General features: G+C 46.7%; 1 protein-coding gene across 1 annotated transcript in view; it reads left to right on the top strand.

Annotated features, from left to right (window-relative positions):
• Window positions 1–2,061: 2,061 nt before the first annotated feature.
• The window catches only part of ICE2 (interactor of little elongation complex ELL subunit 2), a gene marked incomplete at its 3' end in the record, with an annotated part of 175,514 nt that continues 153,467 nt past the window's right edge, over window positions 2,062–24,108 (top strand). Inside the window, 2 exon segments of the mRNA XM_082253504.1 lie at window positions 2,062–2,163; window positions 4,041–4,145. Coding sequence (XP_082109630.1) covers window positions 2,138–2,163; window positions 4,041–4,145 — 131 coding nt within the window. The 5' untranslated portion in view covers window positions 2,062–2,137.

Here is a 24,108-nt window from a genome sequence, read left to right on the forward strand (position 1 = left end):
TCGACTTATCTCCCCAGACCCCTACTGACCACTTAATCTAGGGTACACCAGAGACACCTGATGTAAGGGGGACACAGATGGGGACACCTGATGTAAGGGGTACCCTGATGGGGACACCTAATGTAAGGAGGACTCTGATGGGGACAGCTAATGTAAGGGCTCTGATGGGGACAGTTGATGTAAGGCTGTACTTTGATAGGGACAGCTAATGTAAGGAGGACTCTAATGGGGACAGCTCATGTAAAGGGGGACTCTGATGGGGACATCTAATGAAAGGAGGACTCTGATGGGGACATCTAATGAAAGGAGGACTCTGATGGGGACATCTAATGAAAGGAGGACTCTGATGGGACAGCTAATGTAAAGAGAACTCTGATGGGAACACCTGATGTAAGGGGGGACTCTGATGGGGACACCTGATGTAAGGAGGACTCTGATGGGGAAACCTGATGTAAGGAGAACTCTTATGATGGGGACAGCTAATGTAAGGGGGACTCTGATGGGGATACATAATGTAAGGAGAACTCTGATGGGGACACCTGATGTAAAGAGGACTGTGATGGGGACACCTGATGTAAGGAGGACTGTGATGGGGATACTTGATGTAAAGGGTTACTCTGATGGGTACAGCTAATGTAAGGTGGTTCTATTTTCTTTTACTTGAAATGTGGATGTGATTGGCCTACTTTATGTTTTATTAACCACTTTTGGACCGCCCACCGCAGTTTTACGTCGGTACTTTGATGGTAATTTTTTACAAAAAAATGGTCCCAATGGCAGATTCACCAAAGGATTACTGTAATGGGTGGCCGGAGAGGTTCCCCCACCACCGCTTCCCAGTTGTTTTCCCTGCTTACCGGAGCCGTTGGTAATGGGGAAAACGACCTGGTCTGTCCATGTCATAGGGATGTTTACAATTTTTCTTTTTTTTTAAGGGGCAGTGTAAAAATATAGGTAAAATAAATAAGAAAAAAAAAATGTAATTTGACCTGTCCCTCCGAGCTCACGCGCAGAAGCGAACGTATGCACAAGTCGCGCCCACATATGTAAACGATGTTCAATCCACACATGTGAGGTATCAACGCGATCGTTAAAGCCCCGTACACACGTAGCCATTGTCGGCCGCAAATATTCGGCCGCCAACCGATCGGCCAATTGTAGGCTTGTTAGTATGAAGCTTCCGACAGCCGACAGCGCATTTTCGGCCGAACAGAATCTGTCGTGCAGGCATTAAAATTTTTGTTGGCCAGCACCAGAACGGCCGATTGTTCGCCAGTCAGTACAGATTTCGGCCGACAGACAGCAGATTTGCAAGACTGGGCATGCTCAGAAAAGAAAAAAGACAAGGAAAGTTAACCATTACATGACATCACTTCTGCAGTCGGCTGTTGTTGGCCGACAAAATTCGTGTGCAGTCTTTTGCAGTTTTCAAGACACGACAGCCCTGGACAAAAGACTAGAACTCCTCTGTACCTCTAAACTGGTAACCTGTAGAAATATGTAAAATGTTGGCTATGGGGATTTTTAAGTACCAATGTTTGTCACCATTCCACGAGCATGCGCAATTTTGAAGCATGACATGTTGGGTATCTTTTTACTCGGCGTAACATTATCTTTCACAATATAGAAAAAAATTGGGCTAACCTTACTGTTTTCCTATTTTTTAATTTAAAAAAGTGTATTTTTTCCAAAAATATTGCGTTTGTAAGACTGCTGCAAAAATACAGTGTGACATATTGCAACAATCTCCATTTTATTCTTTAAGGTCTCTGCTAAAAAATAAATATATAATGTTTGGGGGTTCTAAGTAAATTTTCTAGCAAAAAATACTGATTTTAACGTGTAAACAACAAGTGTCAGAAATAGGCCTGGTTCTTAAGCGGTTAAAGAGTTTACTCATTTGTCTTATCTGTCTAACTGGGGGGCGCTGAGTGATGGGGTGGGGGTTCTGGGTCGCGTTATCGGGTGACTGTAGATGTGTACGGACTAGAAGGCACATGTACAGTTAGCGATTTGTGCTCTAGATGTCGCTGTAGCTCTTCGGCTGTAGACCAGGAAGTAAAAATGATATTTCTCCTGTCGGTGGTTGGCGTGCTGTGATGACGTAATTGTTGTGCGCCGCACATTGGAAGCAGTGATGGAGGCGGCTGGAGAGTTGAAGTGGTAAGTGTGGGCAGTTGTGCTTCCTGTGACTTATATTGGACCGGGTATAGTAAGGAATACAAAGCAGACAGGAGGACAAGTCTGCACAGAGCTGTACTCACACCAGTACAGGAGATACAGAGCGCTCTGTATGACTTCCTACACTCTGCTGACTTCTAAACACACCTTGTCACCTGGCCCATTCACACTAACCTGGCCAGCCTGCTTTCCTATCTCCAAACAGTACTGGAGCCCTGACCTTCCACAGCACAGCTTAGACTGACAGCCTGTATGATGGGGGGGATGTGCAGACATTGCTCCCTCACTGTCACAGGAGTGATTAATGTTCCTATTCAAACACTGACCTCAGCCGCTGGAATGGGAGCGATTGTTCCCTGTGCATGCATGGTCTGTAGGCATGGGGAATAGGAACCACCAGCTCCTGTAATGACATGTCCATAAAGACATGAATGAGCGAGTTTGGGGGGGGGGGGGGAGGGACTTGACTGGCCTGCACAGAGTCCTGAACCCAAGCCGATAGAACCCCCTTGTGGATGAATTAGAGCGGCGACTGTGAGCCAGGCCTTCTCATCCAACATCAGTGTCTGACCTCACAAATGCGCTTCTGGAAGAATGGTCAAACATTCCCATAGACACACTCCTAAACCTTGTGGACGGCCTTCCCAGAAGAGTTGAGGCTCTTATAGCTGCAAAGGATGGGCCAACTCAATATTGAACCCTATGGGCTAGGACTGGGATGCCATTAAAGTTCATGTGTGTGTAAAGGCAGGTGTGCCAATACTAGGGATCGACCAATTATTGGCAAAGCCGATCTATCGAGGGCCGATATGCACTTTTCCCAATATATCGGTGGCCGATATTACCGGTATTTCAGAAAGTGGTTGTACCAGACTGATGCCTGCAGCTAGAGGCATCACCCCGATGCCAAGGGTCGGCTGTCTTGTAATGACAACCGATGTGGCTAAGAAGCCGCTCATCTGTCATTACAAGGAGCGGAAGGGGATATCCCACCCCTCCCCCTTCCGCAGCTCTTCTGGGTCTCCTGTCCCACCGGGAGACCCGGGCAACCAGCCTGTACGGCCACCGAAGACCTGATCAAAGCCGCATTCGGCTCCGATCGGGTCTCCATGCAAACCCCCGGAAGTGATGTCATGACGTCACTTCCGGGTACTGGCGCCAAATTAAAAAAAAATTACAGCATTTAAAACAGCCAAACTTGGCATTTTGAATGCTTTTAAGTGCAGAGGAGGGGTTTGGGGTCGTTTAGACCCCCAGATCCCTCCACAAGAGTACCTGTCAAGTAAAAAAAAAAAATTTTTTTTAAATGTACGAAAATATGGGCCGATACCGATATGCGATGACCAAAATATCGGTATCGGCAATGAAAAAACGGTATCGGTCGATTCCCTACCCAATACTTTTGGTAATATAGTTTGTTTTGTTAAAATGAAACTTTCATGAGAGGGGCTTGGAGGTTGCATTGCTTTTCTTCTTTCTGTAAATGTTAGTTTTCAGGCTGTAATATTTAGCCTTTAGTTTTATTATTTTGTATTCATTACCTGAAACAAGCATGAAAATAATGACGTCTGTCTTTACAGGTATGCATGTTTGTTTCAGGTCACAGCAGCTAGCATTGTCAGAATGGAATCAACCATGACAATCCCCAGGTTTAAAGATTTGCTTTAATTTTCATTCATTTTGATGTGGTGTTAAAGATGTAATCCAGTCAAAAGTGAAAATTGGCACTGACACACATCTGGTCGAATGTTCGGCCTGCCATTAACAACGCTCACCACTAATGCACTCCTTGTCACACTTTCTGACTTGTCTTTAGTACATTTTGATTAGACTTAGAAATGTTTTCTTTCTCTTTACAGGGATATTGAACCCTACAATGGTAGAAATTGTTTTTTCACCCGAGAGTCTTACGAAAAATTTTCCCTGGGTCCCACTGTTGCTGAACTTTTACTTCTTTGTAACAAGTAAAGTTTTTTTTTTTCTTGTCACTCCATATTTTTTAAACTGTTTTGTAGAGCTGCATGAATAATCTGTAAAAAAATTGCGATCTCATTCACCCCACAATCTTAAAACGGCATGTCCTCGATTTTCACAGAGCTGTTCTCTGCTCACTCACAGCTGTCACAAAAAAAAAAAAAAAAAAGAAAGCCTCCTGCAAATGTGTATCAACCTTGGTAAGGGCTCTTTCACACGGGCGGTCCGATCAGATCCGCCTGTCAGTTTTTTTAGGCGGATCTGATCGGATGCCCCATTCAGTCCTATGGAGCAGCGGATGTCAGCGGTGACATGTCCGCTGACACCCGCTGCCATCCGCATCCGATCCTGTCTGTGAAATCCGGACGGATGGAAACCCTATTTTCCATCCGTCCTGGGGATCGGATCGGATGAGAGCGGACAGGCGGTCTGCTCTCATCCGATTCCCCATAGCGAGCAGCGGGGGCTGTGACACCTCCCTCTCCACACTGCAAGCGGAGACGGAGCTGTCATCCGCCGCCTCAGCGGGGATCGCGGATCGATCCCCGCTGAGCAGCACGGATCCGCCTACGGAGGTGGACCGTGTGAAAGAGCCCTTAGTCTGCTAGATAACTATAAACAATGCTTTACAATGTATCATTTCCTTCTTTTATATCGAAGGAATATAAAGGAATGAACTTCTGTCTGTAAGTGGGGGCAGTTTAATCTCTTAAAGGCTATACACTATAAGAAAATCGGGCGAACATTTTTGTCCAAAGAATTTTCGTACGATTTTCGTATAGTTTGTACGCAACTTTCCACAGCCGGTTCAGAATTTTCATACAAACATTCTCGAAGGGGCAAACTCCAAAATTTTTCTCGTACGGAAAAAAAAAAAAAAAATGATTTTTGTTTAATGTGTACTGTTTTTGTATGATTTTTGTACAAGAAAAATCAGAAAGACTGCGCATGATCAGAAACAACAAACAACAAAAAAAAAAAAGTCTTTGGCGTACGAGAATTTTCGTGTTATTGGTTCCAATTTGATGTGAAACAATGAGGTAATATGGACGATCGGTCGCCCGATTTTCTTATAGTGTGTACCCCACATACCGTATTTTCCGGTGTATAAGACGACCCCCTACTTTTCAAGTTAAAACATACGTATTGGGCTATACTCACCGTATAAGACTACCCCCCTTCCGAAGTAAGGCAAGACCATATACCATACACGCCGAGTATAAAAATCCCAAAGGTAAATAAGTAAGTGTAATCTATGAAAGCTCTGGCTGTCTGTGCCCTATTCATCTGCAAGGTACCGTAAGTACCGTAAATGTTTTCTCTTATAAATCTCCAAGGTATTGTAAGTATTACCGGTAGATGTATAATCTCTCAAGGTGCTGGCTGTGTGGGAATCCTGTACCGGTATACAGTATGTCAGGGCTCGACAAACCCCGGGCGCAAGGTCGCATTGGTGACTAGAATTAGCCACCTGGGGCGCACTGCAGGAGGTGTTCTGTCCCTTTGTGCCTCCCCCGCGCAAGAGTGCGCGGACTACCGATAATTAAGGCTGCGGCTTTTCGGCCTTCTTCAGTGTGACGCTTCCAACGGGGGAACTGGCGCCCTCTTGTGGTGGCCGGGAGTATGACAAGCAGTCACTAACAGCGCTGTTTCCCCTGCCTGTTCTCAATGCCGCCCATCTCCTTCCCAAGAGGAGAAGAGATGGAATTTTTTGCAGACTTCATCTGGTGCCCTTTGCTTAAAAGGTAAGTGGAAAGGGAGTGTGGTTAAATTTTTTTTTTGTACATTTTTAAAAAAAATATATTATTTTTTATCTCCCTGCCCTGCCATGCCACAGCCACACAGCCGAAGGCCCCTTTCACACAGGCTGTCTGGTCAGGTCCGACCTGTCAGTTTTTCAGGTGGACCTGATCAGACCCTTCAGTCTCCTCTCCTGTTTGCTAAAAACAGACGGATGGAGGTTCTATTTTCCATCCGTCCGGTGAATCGGATTGAATGGCATACAGACGGTCCATTTCCATCCGATTGCCCCATAGAGGAGAATGGGCTGTGTCTGCATTGAGTGGACAGGACCTGTCATCCGCCTGCTCAGCGGGGATCAGCAGAGAGATCCCCGCTGAGAAAGGGGATTCGGCTGAGCGGAGGTGGCCGTGTTAAAGGGGCCTAAGGTGGCATATGTTACTCTTGGTCATTGGATCTCCTATCGCCCCCACCTTGCTGCACTATCCTTCCCTAGTGAGCCGCTGCCCATCACACGCAAAAGTACAAGGCATATTCATGGCCACAAAAAGCCAAGTGAAAAAAAAAAATGACATTGCTTTAACCACTTTCAGACCGGAGGATTTGGCTGCTCAAAGACCAGGCCCTATTTTGCGATTTGGCACTGCATGACTTTAACGGACAATTGCGCGGTCGTGCAACGCTGTACCCAAACAAAATTGACGTCCTTTTTTCCCCGTTTCTTTTGGTGGTATTTGATCACCTGTGCGAATTTCTTTTTTTTTTTTGCGCTATAAGCAAAAAAAGAGCTACAATTTTGAAAAAAAAAAAAACATTCTTTTATATGAAATTCTCAAAAAAAAATGTAAAAATCTAAATTTTTTAACATTTTAGGCCAATTTGTTATTTGCAACATATTTTTGGTAGAAAAAAATCGCAATAAGCTTATTTTGATTGGTTTGCGCAAAAGTTATTGCGTTTACTAACTACGGGAAAGATTTATGTCATTTTTATTTTTTTATTTTTATTTTTTTTATACTAGTAATGGCGGGGATCTGCGATTTTTTGCTGGACTGCGACATTGCGGCGGACAGATCGGACCCCTACCTGACATTTTTGACACTTTTGGGGGTACCAGTGACATTACTACAGTAATCAATGCTAAAAATATTCACTGTTACAGTAAAAATTACATTGGCAGGGAAGGGGTTAACAGTAATGGTGATCAAGGGGTTAAATTCTTCTCTGTCAGCGGTTGGAGATCGCGGGTGGCCGGTGGTCATCGGAGCTGCCTGACACCCGCACTGGCTCCCCTGCTGACATCGCCCACTAGCTCCTCCCAGGCGAGCGCCGTACATTTAGGCCCTTTGCCTGTACAAGCCAGACTGCCACAGTACATCTGCGACGGCTGGTCGTAAAGTGGTTAAACACCTGGTGTGTCACATCAGAATATATTCATTATCTAGACAAGTTAAATGCCTAATGTTTTGGTTCTTGTCATCTTTATGTGTACATTTAAGATCGGTAGTTTTTGTAATTGAAAATAAAGCTTTGTTGTAAAAAAAAAAAAAAAAAAAGCTGGCTCCTAACTTTTTTAGCTGGCTCCTATATTTCCAAGCAAATTGGTTAAGCCCTGCCGTATGTACCATAACTTCGGCTACATACAGTATACCCCGCTGAGCCAATCACAGTGAGCGATGTATTCTATTATCGAATGCAAAGCCTGCTTGGCTTGGCGGAGTCAGAGAGAGTAGCATAATCCCGCCTCTCTGACTCCGCCAATCCGCGCATGCTTTGCATTCAATAATAGAATACATCGCTCACCATGATTGGCTCAGCGGGGTATACTACGTAGCCAAAGCTATGGTACAATATACCGGTACAGGGTTCCCGCACAGCCAGCGCCTAGAGAAGATTATACATCTACTGGTAATACTTTTACTTACAATACCTTGGAGATTTATACGAGAATGCATTTACGGTACTTACGGTACCTTGCTGATAATTAGGGCACAGACAGCCACGGCTTTCATAGATTACACTTAATTACCTTTGGGATTTTTATTCTCGGCGTATAAGATACAGTGCCTTGTGAAAGTATTCGGCCCCCTTGAACTTTTCGACCTTTTGCCACATTTCAGGCTTCAAACATAAAGATATAAAACTGTAATTTTTTTGTGAAGAATCAACAAGTGGGACACAATCATGAAGTGGAACGAAATTTATTGGATATTTCTAACTTTGTTAACAAATAAAAAACTGAAAAATTGGGCGTGCAAAATTATTCAGCCCCTTTTACTTTCAGTGCAGCAAACTCTCTCCAGAAGTTCAGTGAGGATCTCTGAATGATCCAATGTTGACCTAAACGACTAATGATGATAAATAGAATCCACCTGTGTGTAATCAAGTCTCCGTATAAATGCACCTGCACTGTGATAGTCTCAGAGGTCCATTTAAAGCGCAGATAGCATCATGAAGAACAAGGAACACACCAGGCAGGTCCGAGATACTGTTGTGGAGAAGTTTAAAGCTGGATTTGGATACAAAAAGATTTCCCAAGCTTTAAACATCCCAAAGAGCACTGTGCAAGCGATAATATTGAAATGGAAGGAGTATCGGACCACTGCAAATCTACGAAGACCTGGCCGTCCCTCTAAACTTTCAGCTCATACAAGGAGAAGACTGATCAGAGATGCAGCCAAGAGGCCCATGATCACTCTGGATGAACTGCAGATATCTACAGCTGAGGTGGGAGACTCTGTGCATAGGACAACAATCAGTCGTATACTGCACAAATCTGGCCTTTATGGAAGAGTGGCAAGAAGAAAGCCATTTCTTAAAGATATCCATAAAAAGTAAGTTTGCCACAAGTCACCTGGGAGACACACCAAACGTGGAAGAAGGTGCTCTGGTCAAATGAAACCAAAATCAAACTTTTTGGCAACAATGCAAAACGTTATGTTTGGCGAAAAAGCAACACAGCTAATCACCCTGAACACACCATCCCCACTGTCAAACATGGTGGTGGTGGTGGCAGCATCATGGTTTGGGCCTGCTTTTCTTCAGCAGGGACAGGGAAGATGGTTAAAATTGATGGGAAGATGGATGGAGCCAAATACAGGACCATTATGGAAGAAAACCTGATGGAGTCTGCAAAAGACCTGAGACTGGGACGGAGATTTGTCTTCCAACAAGACAATGATCCAAAACATAAAGCAAAATCTACAATGGAATGGTTCACAAATAAACATATCCAGGTGTTAGAATGGCCAAGTCAAAGTCCAGACCTGAATCCAATCAGGAATCTGTGGAAAGAACTGAAAACTGCAGTTCACAAACGCTCTCCATCCAACTTCACTGAGCTCGAGCTGTTTTGCAAGGAGGAATGGGCAAAAATTTCAGTCTCTCGATGTGCAAAACTGATAAAGACATACCCCAAGTGACTTACAGCTGTAATCGCAGCAAAAGGTGGCGCTACAAAGTATTAATTTAAGGGGGCTGAATAATTTTGCACGCCCAGTTTTTCAGTTTTCTTATTTGTTAAAGTTTGAAATATCCAATAAATTTCGTTCCACTTCATGATTGTGTCCCACTTGTTGTTGATTCTTCACAAAAAATTACAGTTTTATATCTTTATGTTTATACAACAACAGGGGTGTACTGGCGCAAAAGAGATTGAAGGATAACCATCAATAAACCTTCTATAAGAACCATATAGGAAAAATGGAAGAACTATAAATGCATTACACATATACAGAGTCCATAAAGTCCATAAAAAACACAGCAGGTCTGTGAACACTTGAAGGCAGCTCTGTCACAAGTGAAGAAGATGAACTTGCAGAGTGCTAGGAGAGAAAGACAGGCGCCACTCTAAGTGTAATATGACTTAGTGTTTATTGGAAGATCACCATATTACATACTCACAATCGTGCAAGTAGCAAAACAGCAGTGGATATACATCTAGGGGGTGCGATGAATCCGGGTGCCTCTGCGGAAGAAAACCGACTGGTCAACTATGGAGATCCATTGCAGCCAGTGTAGATCGGCATATCCCAGACCCTGGGGACACTGTCAGAGCTTCCGGCGGCGTACTTCCGGCTTGGGCGTGGAGCGAGATGCTCCGACAACGCATCGCCTGTTTACGTCATCACGCTCCACGCCCAAGCTGGAAGTACGCCGCCGGAAGCTCTGACAGTGTCCCCAGGGTCCGGGATATGCCGATCTACACTGGCTGCAACGGATCTCCATAGTGGACCAGTCGGTTTTCTTCCGCAGAGGCACCCGGATTCATCGCACCCCCTAGATGTATATCCACTGCTGTTTTGCTACTTGCACGATTGTGAGTATGTAATATCTGATCTTCCAATAAACACTAAGTCATATTACACTTAGAGTGGCGCCTGTCTTTCTCTCCTATATCTTTATGGTTGAAGCCTGAAATGTGGCAAAAGGTCAAAGTTCAAGGGGGCCGAATACTTTCGCAAGGCACTGTAACCCCCCCCCCCCCCCCCCCATTTTTGGGGGATTTTTTTGAGGTTCAAAAGTCGTCTTATATCCCGGGAAATACGGTAAGCCTTTTTCTGACTCTTGTTGCTTACAAGTTAAAATCAGTATTTTTTGCTAGAAAATTACTTAGAACCCCCAAACACACATATATATTTTTAGCAGAGACCATAGAGAATAAAATGGCGATTGTTGCAATCTTTTTTGTCACACTGTATTTGCGCAGAAGTCTTTCAAAAGCAGTTTTTTGGGACAAAATACACTTTTAATAATGTAAAAGATTTTACCCCGAGAATCCTGATCTTTATTTTAAGCAAAAAAATTGTGATTCTCATTTTATTCAGAATCGTGCAGCTCTACTATTTTTTATGTTTAGCTAATTGCTATATTTGTTTTTATGTATGGTATATGTCTTAGCCATCAGATCTTTGCTACGTACAATGGTTACATCTATCTCTCTTGGCATACTCACTTTACCATTTTGAAGACTATGTATGTGGTGTAAAGTGCTATGAAGTATAGTATAATAACTTTATCATTTAATACAACTACAATAAACCTAATCAGCAAAAATTGACATCTTATTCGTCATTGTGGATTTTGTTTGCCATCTGCTATTTTAATTTGTTTATTTAAAGAAAAGTTTTTTCAAGTTTTACAAAAGATAACATGAGGAAAGAGCCAACAGAGGACATTCCATAGGTACCATATGTTTATCGTCGGTTTTAAATAAACTGTGATGTTTTGGCACTTTCCTAGAAAGACAAATTAAAAGAGATCTGTAGTCACAGCATACACTTTAAGTTTAGAACATCAGCATTGTAATAACAATGCAAACAATAGTTACATTTGACTATCCTGTAGAGGCTAACTTGAGAAATCTCCTTTCTCATGTTGTGAGTGCTGCCTGTCTGCTGCTCATCTTTCCTGGATTTCCTGCATGCTTTGCAGCTCCTTCTTTGTTCATTCCTTTAATTCCGTTTTTAATTTTCAAGTATTGGGTACCTTGCTGCTTGTAAGCTGTGATTCCTGTACTGACTCCTGGAACTCTTCCTCAACATCTCTGTAGTTCAAAAGGCAGGCTTTGTAAAATGTGTGACACGGCAATGCATATTCACAGGGCATAGCCAATATGTGTCAAAGAAATAAATGTGTGATACTAAACAAACCCATCAAAGGGGTTTCAAGACATGCTTGGACCTATGTTAAATCTGTAAAAGGCTAGAATATCTACCTCTAAGAAGATCTACCATCGTACTTGGAAGACGTACATTGCGTGGTGTAAGTCTCCTGGGATTCACCCTCGCTCCTTTTCGGTGGCTCAGATATTGGCTTTTTTTCAACGGGGGGTGGCGGGGTTTAGCAGCGCCTGGCCTTGAGTACCATTAAGGGCCAGGTTTCAGCCATAGCGGTTTTCTTTCACCGTCCATTGGCCACACATTCCTTGGTGCATACCTTTTTATCCAGGGAGTTCGACACTTGGCTCCTCCAGTGCAGTTCTGCATTGCCGCCGTGGGACCTCAATTTGGTGCTGTCAGTTCTTCAGAAACCTCCCTTCGAAAGTCTTTGGGAGGTTCTCTTGGTTACATTGTCCTAGAAGGTGGCCTTTTTGGTGGCTATTACTTATGCATGCAGGGTGTTGAAGCTGGCAGCACTGTCTTGTCGCTAACTTTACCTGGTGGTTCACAGAGATAATGTGGTTCTTCGTCCCTGTCCGAGCTCCAGTTGTTTATGGTTGAGCTCCATGTTACCTGGTTGGCTACAGTTTAGCCTTGGGAATTATTTTCTTGCTGTTTCCAACCCTCATATTTGACACTGCTTTGGGACGTCCCAATAGTTAAAGCGGAGTTCCACCCAAAAGTGGAACTTCCGCTTTAGGGAGTCCTGACCCCCCGACATGCCACATTTGGCATGTCATTTTTTGGGGGGGGGAGCGGGTACCTAGTTTTGACAGGTACCCGCTCCCACTTCCGCTCGGAGCGCCGCGGCGCCCTGAGCGGAAGTCCTCCTCTCCCCCTCCCTCCCTGCAATCTTCTGGGACACGTCAGAGGTCCCAGAAGATTGCCGGCCAATCACGGCGCGCAGCGCGACTCGCGCATGCGCAGTGGGTACCCGGCTGTGAAGCCGCAAACTGTAACAGCCGGGTGCCCACAGCAGTGATGCCGGCGCCGAGGGAGAGGATCGAGGCTTCCGGCGGCCGCATCGCTGGACCGTTGGACAGGTGAGTAAATGGCTGGAACTCCGCTTTAAGAAGATAAGGAGCTGTGTCCATCAATGAACGAAAGAGAAAATGGGATTTTTGACTTATCGTAAAATCCATTTCTCTGATGTTCATTGACGGACACAGCACCCACCCCTCTGTGGAGTTGGCTTTCTTCTGACACTGCTTGTAACAAAACTGAGTGTCCTTTTTTTTCTTTCTTGCCTAGTGCCCTACTCCTGTAGAGGGCAGTATAACCCAATGGTGAAGAAGATAAGGAGCTGTGTCTGTTAATGAACATCAGAGAAATGGATTTTTACGGCAAGTCAAAAATCCCATATTTTTTTTTTTTGACCGGCTGCAAACCCCCGACTACCTTTGTTCTCCCATACCCCCCCCCCCCCCTGTTGTCTTTTTTGAAGCTGGTGCCAGGGAGGTTGGGAACCACTGGCCTAAAGCAGCACACTGCCTCTGGCTTGCCTTCTTCCCATACTGGTATCTTGGTGCCATCTCTTCCCCATGATGTAAGCGACAATTGCACCTCGCCATCCACATGACGTAAAAGAAAACTTTGTTCCTCTGACCAGGCCACCTTCCGCTATTGCTCTACGGTCCAGTTCCAATGCTCACATGCCCATTTTAGGCACTTTTGGCTGTGGACACAGATCATCACATTGGCACCCTGACTGGTCTGTGGCTATACAGCCCCATGCAGAACAAACTGCAATGCCCATTTTGTTTTGTTTTTTTCTGCTTTCAACACATTGGCTTTTGGGACAGCATGTTCACTTTCCAATACCACTGTAATGAGATAATCAGTAGGGCAAAGAAACAATAGTACACATTTTGTTTTTTCTCCCACCTAAAACACATTTGGGGAAATCAATATAGCCCTAATGACTGTTCTAGTAGTAATTGCCTTAATAATTACATTTGCCTAATTCAGGAAAGCATTTGCGCCAGGTAACCTTACCGACACGTGGAAAATTTCAGGTAGTTCTTACTACCGCCACTTTAAGAATCTGCCAGATTGACAGCTACAGATTCTTAAAGAATTACTGCCTGTTCTCAGTTTAGGAAACTGACCGTGATCAAGACCAACTTGGATATGGCATACAGAGGTACGCCAGTCCTTAGAGTTGCCTGTGCTGGGACACTGTCATGCATTCAACAGCTTCCCGCACAGCTTTGTAGCCCTTGTCTCATTTAGCTCTCTGGCAGGAGACTCCCCGACTGAAAGCTAAATGTAAACAAAGGGCGAGTGATTCAGCTCATGTCAGTACCCAAATTTCAGCAATTACATGCCCCTGGGTGGGTGAAGCTCGATAGGGAAATAACCTCTCAAAGAGTGACAAGTTTATACACAACAGTGAGCAGTTTTGAGTGACAGTACACAGCAGTGGCCAGATTCGAAAGCTGCTATTGGACTGAATAGTATCTATGAATATTCCCACTTCCACAGGCTGCTAAGGGCAAGGAACCTCATCGCAGACATGGGCCTTCCTTTTCGACTCCTAAGAAGTTTTTTCATCCCTAAGTGTCGACTGACAAGGGCTCGAAGCCTTTCAGGGCCTCCTCTGAACGATCCAAACGAACCTGGTGAGGCAAGCCTAGAGCAGGCATCTCCAGACCCATATACAAGGTTCTTAAAGCATGAAGGTGCGCCTTCACCCGTATTGGGGTTGGGGGGACGTCTTCGCTGGTTTCCGGATCCATGGACTTCTCTGGTGCAAGACAAGTGGGTCCATGAAGTCATTCAGTCCAGGTACAGGCTCTTGTCCCTCGGAAAGGTTCTTTCCTTCCAACTTGCGCCTGTCCCCGGACCGCTTACCGGGTCTGTTTGGAGCGGTATAAGACCTGTTACATCAAGGGGCGATTGGTACAGTATTGAAGCTGCACTTATCCTAAATAAATAAATATCATTCAGTTGGTATAATCATGCGTGGATAAAACAGTTGTAACTTGTATGCTGCATAAGAAGTAATAAATACAAAGTGCTGGTGGTGCCACAAAAATACAGTGATCAGATTGAACAAAAACCGTAATGTAAAAAAATTCATAAAATACTTGTGAATATTATGCTGTGAACAGGGTTAAAGTACAAAGTGCTATAAGTGCAAAATAAAGTGCAAGAACGAGTCAAATATGATGTAACCAGGATTGTAGTCCCAGTTCAGGGACTAGCCGTGACATCCAAATACAGATAAATGAAGTGACTGACATAAAATTAAATCACAGTGAATTGACAATGGTGATTCAGTGTAAGGTGGCTGCGTGACAGTACTATACAATCAAATGCATCAAAAAACAAAATTAAAAGCCATCAAATAAAAACTGGCTAGTAAAAGTTCATTTAGTAGTAAATGGCATTAGACTTCATAGGGTGACGGTGGCGTGAACTCAGGTGATGGAGTCAGGTGGGTGATTAATAACACCAAATAGTGAACAGTGAAACAGCCGGTATGGGTCTGGGTGTGCTACACCCTTACCTTACTGCTGTAAGGTTACAGCATTGAAAGATGTATATTCCAATACTCCTGTATTCATCCTGGGGGGAGGGGGAACTGGTATGGAGGAGGGCTCACATAGGTGTTATTACAGCTGTAGGAATGCGGCTGATAGCCGGGTGTCCCTTGGCACTCCTTGCGCCTTCCAGGGGGGGGGGGGGGGGTTCAGTGTCCTGTAGACTCCCAGGTGAGGGTGGATAAAGAGAGAACTTCCTCCTTCCTCTGGTGTAGTATTTTAGTATATTTATTGAAAAATCAAAAGTAGTAACTTACAGTAAAAGTATCCAATGGCAGGTATTAGGAAATGTGGGTGACGAGCGGTCCGTGATGCTGCACTTACGCATTCAGCCTGTACGTCTCTACGCGTATCGTCACGTAACTTCTTCAGGAGATGGTGATAGGCTGATGTGAACTAGCTTAAATATAATTGTATCGGTCAGCACCAACTTGTGGGAGCCTAGGAGGCTACACAGAGGCTTCTGATAAACACAGTCGGCGGCCATATATGTGTATACCAGGCAACAGAACGGGGACATTTTAAAAAAATATTTATAAAAGCCGCCACCGGTGGAACATTCCACTTCTTAAGGGACTCCTCACTTTGTACTTTAACCCCGTTCACAGCATAATATTCACAAGTATTTTATGGATTTTCTACATTATGGTTTTTGTGTAATCTGATCACTGTATTTTTGTGGCACAACCAGCACTTTGTATTTATTACTACTTGTGCATCATAGAAGTTACGACTGTTTTATCCACGCATGATTATACCAACTGAATGATATTTATTTATTTAGGATAAGTGCAGCTTCAATACTGTACCAATTGCGATTTATTCAGTTATCTATGAAAGGCTGAAATAGGAGCTGCTGTATTCCACTTTCTACATTGTTTTTTTTCTGATCCTCCCTTCTACTTATTAGTGATAGCGCAGGGGCTTTCTCCTATTAATGCGGAGTTCCGGCCATAAAATTATTTTTTCAATAAAAATACCCCCGGGACAGTCAGGGCTAGTACATTCCACAATGGATAGCCTCTGTACTGTCCCGGGTCGCACTTACCTTTTTAGAAGAAATACTTACCATGAAAATTTCTTCTCCAGCGCTGCCATCTCGGATGTGGGAAGCTGAAGCCAGCGCATCCTCTTCTGCGTCTTCTTCTCCCAGAATGCGCCTGCACCGTCCCCGCTCGTCACTTCCGGTGCGAGCGCGTCATCCCTCCACAGCTTCTGCGCATGCCCAGAAGCTGTTTAGCAGGGAATGAGGTGCCGTACCGGAAGTGACAAGCGGGGCCGGTGCAGGCACATTGACTCCTGGGAGTGATGACGTTCAGCTCCCAGTAATCAATGCAAAGAGGAAGTGACGGCACGGGCCGCGGCCGCAGAGGGAGGAAGTGGAAGAAAGGTGAGTATATTTTTCTTCAATAACAAGGTAAGTAAACAAAAAAAAATCGTAACTATCCATTTCTTTTTCAGGTGACCAATAGCAAGCGGATGGCCCAAAATCGATATGTCGATTTTGTGGCCGGAACTCCGCTTTAACTGTCAAGGGGTGATTGTCCCAGTTCCGACTTTATGTTTCAATGTTTTTTATTAGATTTTTTGTAAGAAAAAGATAGAACAGCGCACAAGGAGCCAACATGGCTCAATCATTGTCTTTGAGGGCATTAAATATCACATAATACACGAAATACAATGGTGCCAATTCAGAAAATTACAATATCAAAAATGAGAAACCAATAAATCAGTAACAGGAACGGTAAGCTCAGGTTGGGAATCCAGCTAATGGAGCAAAAAACATAGAGTCGTAGAGACAGTGCCCCCTCCATTGCATGCTGAAGGGCTGGAGGTCTGGGCCCGACCCCCCCCGGCGCCCCTGCGGGAACATACTGCGCCCTTGGGAGAGGACGGCCCCCAACCCCCATACCAGGCCCTCTACCAGTGGGGGGCGTAGCCTGTCATCCGTGCACTGTCGGATAGTACCAGAGAAAAAATAAGAAAAGAAGGAATAGGGGGAAAAGGGCAAGACAGGGAAGAAAGGAGGCAACAGCAGAGGAGGGTGGCAGGAGTGGGAAGATAGGAAAGAGGAAAGAAACATCAGCGGTCAGTGGAAAAATAGAGGGTCGACACCCAGATCCCGCTCACTCCCTAAGGGGGAGATTTCCCCAACATCTCGTCCAAGGCTACCCATGCTCCCAACCGCCCCTATGAGGGGCTCGCCAGGTACCTTATCCAGGGGTCCCATGTTTTGTCAAACATACGCATCCTGTCATTCAACAACGCCACCATCCGTTCGTTTATCATGATCCAGGTCAGTTTGGCTTTTAAAAGCTCGAAAGGCACTACTGGGGTTCGCCATGAACGGGCTATTGCTATTTTGGCGGCCGTGAACACGAAGGCGATAAGGCGCTTGGCGGGTTTAGTAGCCCCCTCCACCGGTTTACCCAAAAGGGCATTTTGGGGATCCTTTATCAAGTTGACTTGGGTCAAGGAGTAAACAAAATTATAGACCCGGATCCAAAACCGTCGGACTTTTGGACAAGTCCACCACGTGTGGAGCACCGTGCCCGCCTGTCCGCATCCCCGAAAACAGTTGGGGGATGCGGTGCTCACCGCCGCCGCCAGCCTGACCGGAACCATGTACCAACGCAAAAATACCTTGAAGTTTGCTTCTATCAGGGAAGTGTTGAGTATGGATCTAGAATTAAACTGCGCTAAAGTGTTCCATTCCGCCCGGTCCAGAGATTCTCCCAGATCCTCCTCCCAGCGTAGCATATACGTTAATTTACTATCGTCTCCATGGAGTATATTATAAATTGTTGATATATAGTTTTTTTGTTTGTCAAGTGTGCGGCAAAGGTACTCCATAGGTGTGGAGGTAGAGATGTCGCTCTTACGCTTGAGGGAGGCCACGAAATGGGAGATCTGGGCGTAGCGAAAGTACTCCCCCTCAGGGAGGGAATACTTCTCCTGCAATTGGGACTTGGTAAGTAGTCCCCGGTGGTCGCATAAATCTGCCAACCTGAGAAGCACCTTATTCGTCCACCATTCAAATGCCACAGGGGTTAGGTCCGGTGGGAACAAAGGGTTGCCCAGCAGGGGTGCTAGCGGAGCATGGAGGGACTTAAAGGAGTGTCTGCCCGACAGCCTATCCCAAACCCCCAGGGAAAGGGAGAGGGCAGGACAGAGCACTCCCGGCCTGTCCCTGGCCCTTAACCACAACGCGTGGTGGACCGGAACCCCCAGGTGGGTCGCCTCCATGTGCATCCAGATCGGGAGAGGGTCCCGGGAGTGGAAGCGTACCAGATGGGCCAGTTGGGCTGCGTAGTAATATTTTCCCAACTCCGGGACCCCCAATCCCCCCCTGAGTTTAGGGGTAAAAAGAGTCCGTCTGTTGACTCTGGGCCTCTTGTCCCCCCAAATAAACCTAATAACCGTCCCCTGAAAATCTTTAAGATCAGTCATATTAAGCATTATGGGTAGTGTGCGAAACAGGTACAATAATCTAGGCAATATGTTCATTTTTACCGAATTCAACCTACCGAACCACGACGGGGGGCTAACAGACCAAGCAGCAAGATCTTCCCGTAGTTTTTTGTATAGAGGCGGGTAGTTACATATATAAAGTGTAGTTATCGTAGCCGTGAGATGGATCCCAAGATATGGCAGTGACCTTTCCTGCCATGCGAACGGAAAATTGTCTCTGAGGGCAGACAGGGTGTTGATGTCCAGTGTTAGGTTCAGGGCCCGAGACTTAGAGGGGTTAATTTGAAGACCAGAGATGGACGCAAATACTTCCATGTCCTTAAGCAAATTGGGAATAGAAATCAGTGGGGCCGAGAGATACATCAGGATGTCGTCCGCAAACAGGGCGCACTTATGCTCCACCCCCCCACATTGTATGCCCTTGATGTCTGGGTTAGAGCGCAATTTGATGGCTAATGGTTCCAGGGCTAAAATAAATAAGAGCGGGGATAGGGGACACCCCTGTCTGGTACCCCTCCTAATGTTCAGAAAAGGGGATCCGTAACCCTTGATAGACAATTTCGCAACCGGGTCGCTGTATAGTGTACGGACGAGGGATAGAAAGCGTTGTCCAAAGCCAAAGCGCTCCAATGTCAGCAGAAGATATTCCCAGGACAGGGAGTCAAAGGCCTTGTGTAGGTCAAGGGATAACAGCATACCCTTCCTGGGACCCATACTATCCCAATTAGATTGGAGAGCTGAGATCACGTCTATTGCACGGCGGGTCTGGTCGGGCGCCTGCCGGCCCTGCACAAAGCCGGCCTGGTCCGGATGTATGTATTCCGCTAAGAAGGTGTTGAGCCTAGTTGCCAGCACCTTCGTCATGATTTTGAGATCGACATTGATGAGCGATATTGGCCTGTAATTAAGACAGTCCCCATGGTCTTTGCCCGGTTTCGGCAGCACATGGATATACGCGTTGTTTTCATACGTCGGGATAGGGGTTCCTGTTCTAATGGAATTAAAGTAGGAGCAGAGATGGGGGGTCAGAATCTCATGAAATTTTTTATAGTAATGGCCAGAGAAACCGTCCGGGCCCGGCGCTTTATTAGGGTTGATGGATTTAATGGCTGCCAGTATTTCAGTGGCAGAGAACTCTCTATCCATGATCTCCGAATGGGGGGAGGAAAGTCTGGGGAGGGAGATGTCCTGAAAAAAGGCTGTTACCGCGGGCTGTCTAAGCGGTTGCGTTTGAGAATAGAGTTTAGTATAAAAATGGTAGAATTCGTTGACTACCAGTTGGGGGTCCTGCGACCGGAGACCAGACCGGAGTCTCAATTTTGGGAGTGCCGGGGAGTAGAGTCTCGGGGCCAGCTTACGAGCCAAAAGCGTATGTGGTTTGTCCCCTAGCGTATAATAGCGATTTCTCGACCAGCGAATGGACTTTTCCGCTCTGGTGGTCAAGCTAAAATTAAGGGCTACCCTCGCAGCGTCAATTTTGTGCCTGATATCCACCCCCGGATTCCCTTTCTGCTCCCTTAGGAGGTCCCGCAGCTCTGCATCCTGACGCGTTATCTCCCCGTCGCGTTCCCTCTTTTTCCGGGAGGCTATCTGGATCAGCTTTCCTCTGATCGTCGCTTTATGCGCTGCCCATACTACGGTCGGGGAAGTGTCGGCTGTCGGGTTGTCGAGAAAATATTGGTTCAAGCAGTTGGTTACTTCCTTAAGAATAAGGGGGTCGTTCAGTAGGGAGGCGTTGAGCCTCCAGGAGGAAAATTTAGGTTTAGTCCATAAGTCAGAGACAGTCATCGCTACTGGGGAGTGGTCGGACCACGGGGTGGGAATTATTTGCGTCTTCAATACAAACGGAAGGAGAGCCGACAACGCAAAGAGGTGGTCTATGCGGGCATATGTCTTATGCGCATGGGAGTAGTGGGTGAAGTCGCGTGTCGTGGGGTGGTCATTTCTCCACACATCCACCAAGCCTGTGGAGTGCAGTAAACGAGCCAATTTAACCCCCAGACGCGGGGCATGTTTCAGAGAGGTACGCAAGGCGTCTGACCTATCCATGACCTGGTCCAAGGGGACATTACTGTCCCCCCCCAAATACTACATGTCCAGTTGCACGCGGCATCACCACGCTCAACATGTCCTGAAAGAATTGTATTTGCCCCACATTCGGAGCATAGTATGAGACAAAGGTTACGTCATGCTCGTTTATTTTGCCCTGGACCATTAGGTATTGCCCCTCCCTGTCCCTGATCACTTCTTTGGGCGTGAACGGGACTCTCTTGGCTATACAGACCGCCACCCCCCGTTTTTTATCTTCGCTATTGGACATATAGCAGGTGGGAAATTTAGCGCTAAGTCTTTTGGGCGCAGAAGTGCGAGAGAAGTGGGTCTCTTGCAGGAGGAGGACATCAATTCCCTGTTTGTGATAAAATTGAAAGGCTTTCGTTCGCTTCACCGGTGCGTTAAGGCCCTGGACATTATGCGTCAAAATTTTAAAATTACTTGGCAAGGGGTTCGTCATTGTGGCTCGGTAGGTTGTACTCGCCTGAACGTCATGGAGAATGATCCACCTCTCCTCCCTGTCTTCGGGAGTCCCTGGATCGAGTTGAGGGTGCCTGGGTGTCGATTAGCCGCCATGTTGGGGGGGAAAAAGAGAGAGGGGTTAGAAGAAATACAGAATAGTAGAAAAAGGAACACAAAAGAACAAAGAGTCCCCCGCCTTCCCCCCCCGTCGCCCATATGGCGGGAGGGGGGGGGCGGAGGATATGCTTGCGATACCAACACAATATGCATCATGAGCTGGTTGCGGGGTCCAGTTCCCCATAAGTATTCGCGAGGTTGCCCACCGCACATAGCCGTGAGCAAGGTCACAGAGGGTGGCATGCGGAAACAACCCGACTCGCTTCAATCCATGCCATAGAATCATTTAACTGTAAGGGAAAACACAGTAACACAATAAAACGACCATTTCACAAATCATAGGTCCAATCCAGTGGGAGACCCACGTGTCCCTAGATAACCCTCTGTCATCGGCCAACCTCAACATGGCCAACCGGCAGAAAGAGAGAAGAAAAAAAAAAAATAAATAAAAAATAAAAATAAAAGGGGGGGGGGGGCCCCCTTCCCCAACTTTTCCACTCCAGCAGGAGTCGTAGCTCTACATCTCACAGGGTGGGGAGGACGTAGCGTCTATGTCCCAACAGCAGTGTCCGGAGATCATTGAAATCCAAAGTTGGTCCCCAATCAAAAAGAAGTAGAGTGGAAACCCTCGAGTTCAGGGAGCCTAAGTTCTCAGTGAGGGCTTACAGCAGGAACTCTCCGGTGTAGTGGGGCTGACAGATCAACAGCCGTTTAGCCTAGTCCACAGTCAGGGTTCAGCCAAAAACAGAAGGCAGATGAGGACATGAAAAAAACAAAACATGTTGGTCCCCCAATCAAAAAAAAAACAAGCAAAGTGAAGCAACTTGGCCGCAGCGTCTCACGGCGGGGTGCGTGACTTAGTATTACCTCTCTTGGCCGGCTGTGACCACAAAGGCGACAGTGGTCGCGAAGGCTCCTCCGGGGATCCCCGCGGGGACCTGGCCGGGGGGGCATCCCGTGAAATGATGCCCAGATCCAGAAGGACATCCTCGCCCTCATGAAAATTGGAGAAGGAGTAGGATCTCCCCTTAAATGAAAAAGACAGCCTGAAAGGATAAGACCAGCGATACTTAATCTGGCGGTTAATCAGATGAGTCAGTAGCGGTTTCAGAGTGCGTCTTTTTTGTATAGTTGCCTGAGATATGTCGGCGAACAACTGCACGGGGTGGTCGAGTAGAGTGACATCATTGCGGTAGCGGGCTGCTGCCATGACTTTTTCCTTGATCCTATAAAAATGGGGTTTCACAATGACATCACGTGGCAACCCATCAGAGCGCGGTGCCGTCAGGGCCCGATGGAAGCGATCAAGCTCCAGGTGGTGCGGGGAGATTTCCGGAATGAGATCAGTCATTAGATTGTGGATAGCCGGTTCAAGATCAGTAACCGACTCAGGAAGGCCTCTGATTCGAAAATTATATCTGCGAGATCTGTTTTCAAGATCCTCAATTTTTGCCAGGCTTCGACCAATTGATCCTGAAGTGTGACAATCAGCTTATGATTTTGGTTAACTCTTTTAACAGTCCCATCCATTTTAGATTCTATAGATTCCAGCCTTCCTCCAATTTCCTGAAAGTCCCCCTTCATGCCTGCAGCAATGGTGGCACAGGCCTTGGAAAGCTCCTGTTGCAGCAGGGCCGAAAATCTGGCAATGAGCACAGAGTCCCCAGAATATGAGGGCTGGGGAGGAGGGGGGAGGGCTGCAGAGCTGCCCTGGCTCAGGGCTAACTCCGCGATGTCCGCCATCTGTCTGTCCAAGGAAGATGTCGGGGAAGGAACCCCCTCTACCTCCCCATCTAGTGAGGCCTGGTATGGGGAGAAGCCATGGGATGTGGCCTGTGGGGATTGGGATCCGGTCCCTTGGGAGGAGAAGGGATCTCTCACCTCTGCCATCCCGGAGATCACAGGTGATGGGTGCCCCGCTCCGCTGGGGGATGCTGTAGTGGTGGTCCCCAGCTTCGGGGAGGCTGGTGGCTTGGCGCTGCTGTTGTGAAGCGGGCCGCCTCGTGCAGCCGAGCCGCGGGTCGCGGCCATCTTGGATCGCTGTGAAGGCTGAGGCTGGCTTGGAGACGACAGGCGCTGTTTGCCGGGAGGATATGCCGGCGTGGACTGCTTTTTTTTGCTCCCTCCTGGGTTCCTGCGGTGCATCTCACCCTCGCCTATGCTCCGCTGCTGCCCGTGGGTCCGATCTCCAGCTTCTACCGCCTGTTTTAGCTGTGAAGACGGCGGGTTGCGCGGAGCTCGGTCAGATCATGTCCTGACTCGGCGCCGCGCGCATGCGCACTCCAGTTCCGACTTTAGAACGTTTTCAGGGTTTTTACTCAAACCAGTTTTCAGTTTCCAGGAAGGAAGGAAAAAGGGCGTCAAATCCTGGAGCTCAAGGTACTGAACTGCTTTGTGCGGGTGCAGAAGTTCAGAATGGAGTCAATTCGCACAGTGGTAGCATTCCTGCATCAGGGGGATTTCCTCACCTCTATCGACATCAAGTATGCTTACCTTCCCATTTCAAGATGTGCCAGTCACCAGCACTTCCTCCGCTTTGCAGTGGGAGAGGAGCAGTATCAGTTTATGGCATTACTCTTTGGTGTCGTCTCTGCTCCTCGGGTCTTCACAAAAGTTTTAGCCCCGGGGCTAGCTATGCTACGTCAATGGAGGATCGTGGTACTGGGCTACTTGGACGATCTCCTTCTGCGAGCGCAGTCTCCTCCTGCTCTGATGGAAAACCTGAAGATCACAATACGAACTCTGCGGGAGTTCGGCTGGATTCTGAATTTTCAGGTGTCTTCCCTGGTTCCATCCACAAATCTGGATTATCTGGGCCTGACTCTGGACTCGGCCTTAGCCAGAGTGCTCCCTTCTCTGGACAGACTCCAGAAATTGCAGGCTGCAATTCGCCTCCTGCAGTCCAA

The sequence above is a fragment of the Pelophylax lessonae genome (genome assembly GCF_965119305.1).
Source record: "Pelophylax lessonae genome assembly, chromosome: 4".
NCBI classification, from domain to species: Eukaryota; Metazoa; Chordata; class Amphibia; order Anura; family Ranidae; genus Pelophylax; species Pelophylax lessonae.